Source organism: Nicotiana tomentosiformis, chromosome 4 (assembly GCF_000390325.3).
Source record: "Nicotiana tomentosiformis chromosome 4, ASM39032v3, whole genome shotgun sequence".
Lineage (NCBI taxonomy): Eukaryota > Viridiplantae > Streptophyta > Magnoliopsida > Solanales > Solanaceae > Nicotiana > Nicotiana tomentosiformis.
Genome location: NC_090815.1, coordinates 115,918,014 through 115,926,594, shown reverse-complemented (window position 1 = coordinate 115,926,594; position 8,581 = coordinate 115,918,014). Strand labels below are relative to the sequence as shown.

General features: G+C 33.2%; 2 protein-coding genes across 2 annotated transcripts; one reads left to right on the top strand and one right to left on the bottom strand.

Annotated features, from left to right (window-relative positions):
* The first annotated feature begins 448 nt into the window (after window positions 1-448).
* LOC104107918 (putative glycine-rich cell wall structural protein 1) lies at window positions 449-1,021 on the top strand. The gene has a single exon (XM_009616850.1). The coding sequence runs from the start codon at window positions 449-451 to the stop codon at window positions 1,019-1,021; it is 573 nt and encodes a 190-aa protein (XP_009615145.1).
* Window positions 1,022-1,151: 130 nt separating this feature from the next.
* LOC104107917 (acyl-CoA-binding domain-containing protein 3-like) lies at window positions 1,152-6,016 on the bottom strand. Its single transcript, XM_009616849.4, has 5 exons — window positions 5,135-6,016; window positions 4,379-4,481; window positions 4,179-4,270; window positions 4,014-4,068; window positions 1,152-1,405 (listed from the first exon to the last, which is right to left on the bottom strand). The coding sequence occupies exons 1-5, from the start codon at window positions 5,770-5,772 to the stop codon at window positions 1,394-1,396; spliced, it is 900 nt and encodes a 299-aa protein (XP_009615144.1). The 5' UTR covers window positions 5,773-6,016; the 3' UTR covers window positions 1,152-1,393.
* Between the last annotated feature and the right edge of the window lie 2,565 nt (window positions 6,017-8,581).

Here is an 8,581-nt window from a genome sequence, read left to right as displayed (position 1 = left end):
TTGCAATATTTGATATGATGTTAATATAAGTATTTACTTTTTGAAAGATTTTTAACTTGTATACAGGGGAAGGAGCAGATAGAGATTTATGTTTCCCCCACTTTCTTCCACGTAAAATTTGCAGTCTTGAACTGCATCATGTAATTATCAATGATCATAAATCATGCAAATTGGCTTGACTACCTATAATCTCCATCATACTTAACTGCTTGCACAGATTTCTCATACTTATCTGCATATTTATATCTTAGTGAAGAGAGCAGCCACCAAGAAAAGCCAAAAGTATCTATACTTTCTTTCTTATCCCAACCCTGAGTTCTCTGCATAGTTCAATTGCACTATATTCCCAAAAGGCTTTTTGATATAGCTTTTTCATACATTAAAATTTTCTTGTCAAGTGATCTTATTCACAATCAAAATTATTGTGCAAAAATATAAGAGAAGCGATATGGGAGAGCGCATAGTGTTTGTCTGGAGTCTCAGTTTCTTGAGTTTGCTGTGTTTTGGGCTTTATGGATGTGTACCTGTTGACGCAATCCAAGAAGGGAAGTTTTTAACTTCTCAGGCTAATAGAATGGATAAGGCTGCCAATGTAGTACTTACAACAGGTGGTTATGGGAAAGGTATTGGAGGTGGCATTGGTGGAGGCGGAGGTGGTGGGGGAGGGTTAGGATATGGTTTTGGAGGCAATAATGGAGGCGGATGTGGAGGTGTTGGTGGAGGGATAGGAGGAGGTGGCGGTTTAGGCTATGGCGCTGGTGGTGGCGCTGGTGGTGGAAATGGTAACTGTGGGATGGGTGGAGGATCAGGCAATGGCCAAGGTAGTCCTTATGGTGGAGGTAGTGGTAATGGCGGTGGATTTGGTGGTGGTTTTGGTGGCAGAAATGGTAATGGCGGTGGTTTTGGTGGAGGAAATGGTAATGGCGGTGGTTTTGGTGGAGGAAATGGTGGCGGATATCCAGGTTATGGTGGTGGCATTGGGCAGTCTAAGTTTCCAGTAGTGGCTGCAGGTAGGAACTAATGTAGTATAATGCTAGTGTTAATTATATTAGAGATTTCTTAAGTAAAATAAGGACAATGTTTACTTCTACTACTACTAGTTTACCTTTTAAACTATGTAAGCAGCAAAGCAGGTCCAGAATCAAAAAGGGTACAATAAAAACCAAAGAGATTTTTATTTACTTCATATAATAAAAAGCCACTGAAACAAAGAGATCATTGTTTATCTAAATAGAGGGTCATTTTTATTCAGTGGAAATAGCTATTTACATATGCAATGTAGATGCATAATCCAATAAGGAAACATTAGGGAGTGAACCAAGTTGTGTTACGAACTGCAGAGACCTCAAAATCTTGAAGCAGTAATTGCAGTACACCTGCTGTTGATTTCTTCTCATTCTTTATCCTGAAAGGAACATATGACAATAGCTATAAAGCAAGTTTTATCTGCTGCAACGAGCTACCAATTCCATATTCTACCTTACTAATAATGTTGAAAGACGACATATGAGTTACTAAAGAACTATAAACCTATTCCATATCTGACCTCTAAAAAAAATTCTAAAAGCATTTCTAAATAACAGTAGCTCACATATAAGTAACATTCACTTTAAAGTTGTAAAAAGAACTGATGTCCAATCTTAGAGAAAGAGCAGATCGATATATATCTTCTGCACGAAACAAAGCTTTTAATTCTTTTGATAAAGTCTGCATGCATCATAGTCCCCACGACGTTTACACTCCCGAGACTTCCTTGATCAGATATTGAAGCCACCTTTAAAACTTTGAGAACATTAGCATCTTAACCTTTGTCCTATCACTAGCCATTGCAGCTATCAGTTGTGTTAAGTATTAACCACATTCTCTTGTTCATCAGCTTCACGTTTAAGATTTCACTCAAGCATTCGGGGGAAGTCCTATATACACCAGTTTGGCTCAAAGTTCTATCCCTACCCTTTGCATGGACATTATCTTGCAAAGCATGTTATCAAGCTGGAGAAATCAGCTTATTTTGACAAGTGCTTTTGAAAAAAGTACTTTTGGAAATAATCAGTTTGTGTTTGGCTAATCACTCTGAAAAGTACTTTTGAGCAATAATTTGTGTAAGGCCAAACTTTTCAGAAAGTGCTTTTAAGTATCAAATTACGAATAAGGACATGAATAGATTTACTTAATAGTTAATATTATAAGTAAATAAATAATCTCAAAAATTTGTTATTACAGGCAATAATTAAATCTTTTCATTTTATTTAAGTAAAATATGAAAATAAAATATAAAAATACTTAATTCTTTTAATATAAGTTAAATATAATATATATATCATTCAACAAATATAAAAGCATTCACCCCCAAAAGTCACTATATATTAGAAAGCTATCCTAAAAATAATAAGAAATATTTATACATTAAGATCCTAAGTATTAGGTTTAACGGTTATTTTGATATATACTATATTATGTTAAGGGTATTCTTGGTAAGAAGAAAATTCAAAATTGCTTTTGCTTCTGCTTTTGGGAAGAAGCTACTTTTCTGCTTCTGCTTCTTCCCAAAAATACTTTTTTTCCCCCAAAAAAAGCTTGACCAAACACCTCAACTTAGGGGAAAAAAGTGCTTTTGGCCTCTTGAGAAGCTTGGCCAAACAGACTTTATGTCTGTTTTAGAGGGAACTGAATTTTGCTGGACAGAAATTTTGTTCTCATCCTTTAGACCTACTTAGTTTTCTAATGAACTTATCTTTCGAATCATGGTGGATAGTAAATTGGTTTTCTAGATTCTGGTCTTTCTCTCTTCTTCCTTTTTTCCTAAAATCTAGTACCACTTTTCCTTTACAGACTGATTTTGATGGAAACTATGAAAATCCAAAATTTGAAAAAAGAAATGGTATAAAAGATGAAAGCCAAAGAAGAATTATTCCAGAAAGCCAACGAAGGAGATATTGAGATTAGACACTGTATCCTCCTTCCTCAGCCAACCAAAAGATATAGAAGCAAAAATAGGATCTTATGTTTTCTCTCAGGTGCTCGTATTATTCGCTTATCAGCAATTCAACAGATACAAATGGATGGATTTGTTGATAGTTTACATCATTAGTTCGTATATTTATCAAGAATTAACAAATGAAGCCATTATAGATGAAAAGGAGCCAATTTGTTAAGTTATTTAATTTTCAAACAACTCCACTTACCAGGCCTGAATGTAAATTGGAAAATGAAAAATGAAGCAACTCTTTTGAACTGTCATATATTCCAACAAGCTTCACATATCAGGCCATAGTTGAAGATGGAAAGCAGTCAAGTGTAAATAACTACTCAAGGAGAGGAACCAGAGATCATAAAATGTAGCACCAGTTTCTACTGTACACGGAGTGGCTTATGAGATCAGGCATATTGTTCCGAAAAGCCAACTACACTGATGTAATTTTGATATTCCTTGAGATGCAATTAAAGCCCCAAACGGTAAAACAAGTATGCCTGATAAAAGTTCCTCAAAAACAAAAGGACAAATCTCAAGAAAGTTGGACTAGGATTCTCCTGAAAGGATGTCGGAGTGAAGACTGAAAATTGAATGTCTGCTAGACATTTGAAGAAACAAGAACAAATAAGAAACAATGTCTAACAAGGCAATTTAACTTTTAACTGAATAAAATTGTTTTAAAGGATAAGATATCTCATAGAATCTGGCATTTAACAACAGCAAATATTTCTCTCACACGGATCAGTCTGTACTTATCATAGAAGTGAACATTTGGATAGTTGAACTTGCAATTATCCAAGAAAAGTTCAGTCATGTGAAATAAACTTTTCATGCAACAAGAGAATAACAATAAAAGGTCCCATGTGAAATTTAATTTTGTCACTAGTTTTGAAGCTTAAAATATTCTATCTACAGCAGGTTTGAGGGCCAAGTTTTAACAGCATGGAACATACTGAGCTAAAAAACTTCAGCAGAAAATTCACTTTAAAAATCAGCAGCACTACAGAATTAAGATGATTTATGAAAGAATATCAATCACCTTTCCACCTCCAGCAAAATCAACTCCCTCTGCAGCATGCTTCATTTCCTGTGTCCTGTAGATACATGCAAAAGCTAGTGAGAGAAGTAATCAAGGGTAGATGGAAACAAAATGAACTTTTGAGAATTTCGGAGGACATAATGAGGAAAAAGGAGTTAGAACTACCTTTCATCTTTGCGTATATCATTAAAAGAATCTGGAATGGAATCTGGATCTCCTGACATTTTAGTTTCCAAAGACCCTACTTCACTAGCCTCCTGCACGGTAGACAATTAGGAGTGAACATTTCACTCTTCCAGCAATATTTCATGAAAATCTATGAGTAATCTATCCAAAAGAAAGAACTTTAAGGAAACATTTACAACCTTATTTTGATGCGTCCATCCGGGAACATGGTCTGACAAAAGCTCAATATACTGCTCCATAGCCACCTCCGGATTCATGCTTCCCATTCTTTGCCACGCATTCCTTGCACAATGGAATTATTGTCCTCCATCACTTACAGATAGCAGCTTTCATTCCTGTTGTATAACTAGCAATCAAACTACACCCTGAAAGTAGTTTGAAGGTCTGTCCTTTACTTCTTATTCTATTTACTCTAGCCATCTTATTCTAACACAATTTTCTTATGATATAACCGTGTTACTTATCATCCTCAGTTTCCTGCCTCGTTCCTCTAATTTTCACTATGAAATTCAGGCTATACAAATCTACTAGTTTTTAGTCAAACTATCTTTTGGTAACCCGGACACAAGAGATTCATTAAAAAAAATGCTACTATGCAAGGGAAAAACTACACTAGGTAATAGGTTGAAGGAATCGAATTGTGATTGATTAGACTCAATGTCTATAGGACTATATGTGAGATGATGATTTATCATCCCCATTTTTAGCAGCAGTCCTTTGGTAATATATAATTGCTCTTTTCTCTCCTATAAAAGGTTCTATTCATCCAAGGATTTCTAAAGTCGAAACCTCACTCGACCAATGCAAGCACTTGCTTCACAAATTTTACTTTTTTCATTCAAGCAAATCAACAAACAATTGAAAAACTTATGCAATTGAACTAGAGTTCAAACAATTTGCTAAAGCTCATATTTATCAGAGTAAAAGGTCAATACCATTTGGCGCGAGCATAGACTTTCAATGCCATTGGTTGAGGCTCATAACAAGGCCCTTCCATTGCAATTTTCTGGAGTCCATACAATTGCATCATCAATTCACTCCCTAAATTCTCCTTCCCTTTTCCCCTATCCACAAAGTTTACAGCTTTAACAAATTCCTCCTCCAATTCACTTCTCTCAATTCCTTCCCAATCATCATCACTATCCTCATCTAACACCACCTTATCTCTCTTCTCATTTTCAATCACTCCAACATTTTCAGGAACTTTTTCTCCCTTAAATTCATCACCTTTTTTAAAAATATCCTCATTTTTTTCCTCAACAAACACTTCCTCTGAATCTACTTTCTTTTCTCCACCATTTTCAGACTGATCAACTACTCCTCCAACTTTACATGGCATTAATTCAATATAATCAACATTTTTAACAACTTCTTTTTCAACAAATTTGACTCTTTTCTTGCTTTTTCTACTCTTAACAACAGCCCCTTTTGTAATCTTGGCTTCCTCCACAACAGTTTTCTCTTTATCTACCTTTTCATCATTTGACACTGCAATTGAAATAAATTTCACAATTATGCAAGAAAATACAAGAGCTGCCATAGCAGTCACAAAGAATTTTTGAAAAAGATCCATTTTTTTTTCTTTCCCAAATGATCAAAGATTGCTGAGATAAGAATAAGAAGAAGAGTTCAACTTAGAAATGAATTTTGGAAAGGACATGAATGGTTAGGAAAATGTGGGAAAGAATTAATGATGTGGAATATTACTATGCTTAAGGAATTTCTATACTATAATATGGGGAAGTTATTAATCAGAAAGGGATATTTGCAGCTTAGAGTAAAGTATATTCGGTTTTTCTGTTTCTATGATTAGAATTAATTAGGAGTATTAATTTTTTGTTTCTTATGTATAAACTGCGTACACTATTTCTGTTTGGTGGGTCCCAAAACATTGGCATCTTTATTTGGGGATTGGTTACGTTGAGAAAAAGTGTTGAGGTAGGGCCCATCCTACACGTTTGTTCATGTGTTTCCGCCTATCTTATCGTCTCCTCCCATTTCTGACGTGTCCTCTTCAAGTCAAAATTTTATCCGTTTTTCGAAAATTATATTTTGGTATTTAATTGGAGAGGTCCAAAATATTATTTTTTGAAGAATGTTTAATATGAAATGATACAAATGTCAGCACATGTATATTGAAAATTTGATGAAATTTTTTAGTGATTTAAAGATTTCTCATAATGCCTAATATTAGTTAGAGCAAATAATTTGGAGTATGAATTAGTGTACCAAAAGGGAAATGTTTACGATCTATAAGTGATGGAAGAAACTTCAAATATATTTCAAACTTTTCGCTCTCATCGTCATGGAAATAGACTGCAATTATAACTCTATTTTGAAGAAACTTTTTTTTGTTGAAAACTTTTTCTGATAGTCAAAAGCTAAAACACGACTTCACCTTGAAAAATGTTTTTGTTCTAACCAAATATATTTAAAAAAATTCCATTTATTTTTCGTTTTAAATTAAAGCATTGAATATAAATCTATTTTTTAAATGTACATTTTTATTTAGACAATTTTTCTTTCCGATGGAGTAATATTTTCCCGAAGTATGGATTTTCTGTTTCGTCTTAGTTCTGCTTATCATTGCCACGTTACGTTTTATATTAAAGGATTTAAGCAGATCTTGGTATGGTATAAAATGTTGTCATAAAAAATTGATTTACTTGGAAAAAACCTATTTTTGGATAAATGATGTGTTTATTTAAATGTTAAGTAACTTTCATTAATAGGAGAATGCTGAAGAAGCGCATATGTAGCAAAATTAGATACTTGTAGAAAAAATGGCATTAATTTTATCGTATTGGCATAATATTTAAGTAAACACTTTCATGATTAAGGCAACAAAACCTTAATATTCTTTTTTTAATCAAGGAAAATGAAATTTTCAGAAAGCATTTATGTCAACCAAAATTCCTAGGGTTCTGTTTTGAAAGTTTATTCTCCATTAGATTTTCTCTCTCCTTTTTATTACAATTCCTGTGCTCCTAAGAATTTCTAAAGAGTCATCTCCATTGTTTAATTTTTCTGATATATTTTCTTAAGTTCTCTTTTTCTCTGTTATACATGCACGCTTGATGCCAAATGGCCGGGGGCAAGGACATATGCAATTTGTATCATGTGGTGTCACGGAACACCGCTTAATCAAATCTTTTTACTAAATATTTAAAAGAAAAATAAAAATAATAGGGATACGTATAGAAAATAACACAACTTATATTTAGTGATTTTATTAATTGGTCGATTGACACCGTTTATTAAAGATCTTGCATACGCCACTGGCTGGGGTATATATACTTGAAGTACGATTAATTAGTTGGATATTAATTAGAACAAGTTATTCCATCATATCTTATCTATATTATAATAATACTTAAAGGTTAATAAAGGTTAGATATTATCCTATTTTAACCAATAACCAATGGTGTTGAATAAAAAGTGACACATGCTAATCAGAACTTGAAGTCTTGAACCATTTAATTTAGAAAAGAAAAGCAAAATGCAATGTTCCTGCCAAATAATTGTTTCGTACATGCTACTGACTTTTCATTTTGTTATGTCAAGAATTTATTAATCCTATATTGGTTTTCCGTTTTCTTGTAGAATTGGACACACACCTATAAGAAGAGTAACTAAAATATACATTATCTACTTTTAAACATCTCAAGTTATGAATCATGTGTACTTTTCTAACTTACCGTGGTATATTAGAACACAACGTTAGTCGAAACTCTTTTAGAAAGTCGCTTATCTTTATTTGCAGAAGAATTTGGGTAGGTTAATTAGGCCTGAAAGAAACATTACAAAGGTAACCTAGGGAAAGTTTTTGACAGTAAAAATATCATCATAAGATAAGATATATAAACAAGAAAGAAACAAATTCTGAAGTATATGACAAGTTCAAATCTAATAATATTTGCTTTGTGTATGTTGCGTACTAGTTAAATCAGGATCTTTCGCCAGTTTCATTCTAGTTTAAAACAATGGTTTAGGTATATCTCAAATTTATTTATACCCGTAAAAAAAAGTCAAATTCTTTAATGAAGAGTTTTGACTGGATTTGAAACCTTTAACACAAAGTTAAATGATACCATTAAACAGCGAACAAGTAAATTGTCCTTTTTTCATCGATAAGTCAATTGCCACGGCTTCCTTAATTCTTTGGTTTAGCATATTAACTTTTGCGAGCAACACAGACATTATAGAGCAAGCAACATAAGCAAAACAAGGCAGATTATGATACTTGGTCAAACAATCCAGAATTCCTCTAATTATTATCTTCTTGTTTTCTCCCTTAATTTTGTTCTTTTTTCCACCTCAAGTTTGGCTCTCAAGATTTTTTAGTTAATTGAACAAGCTCATTATGTTTATACACTTTAGCT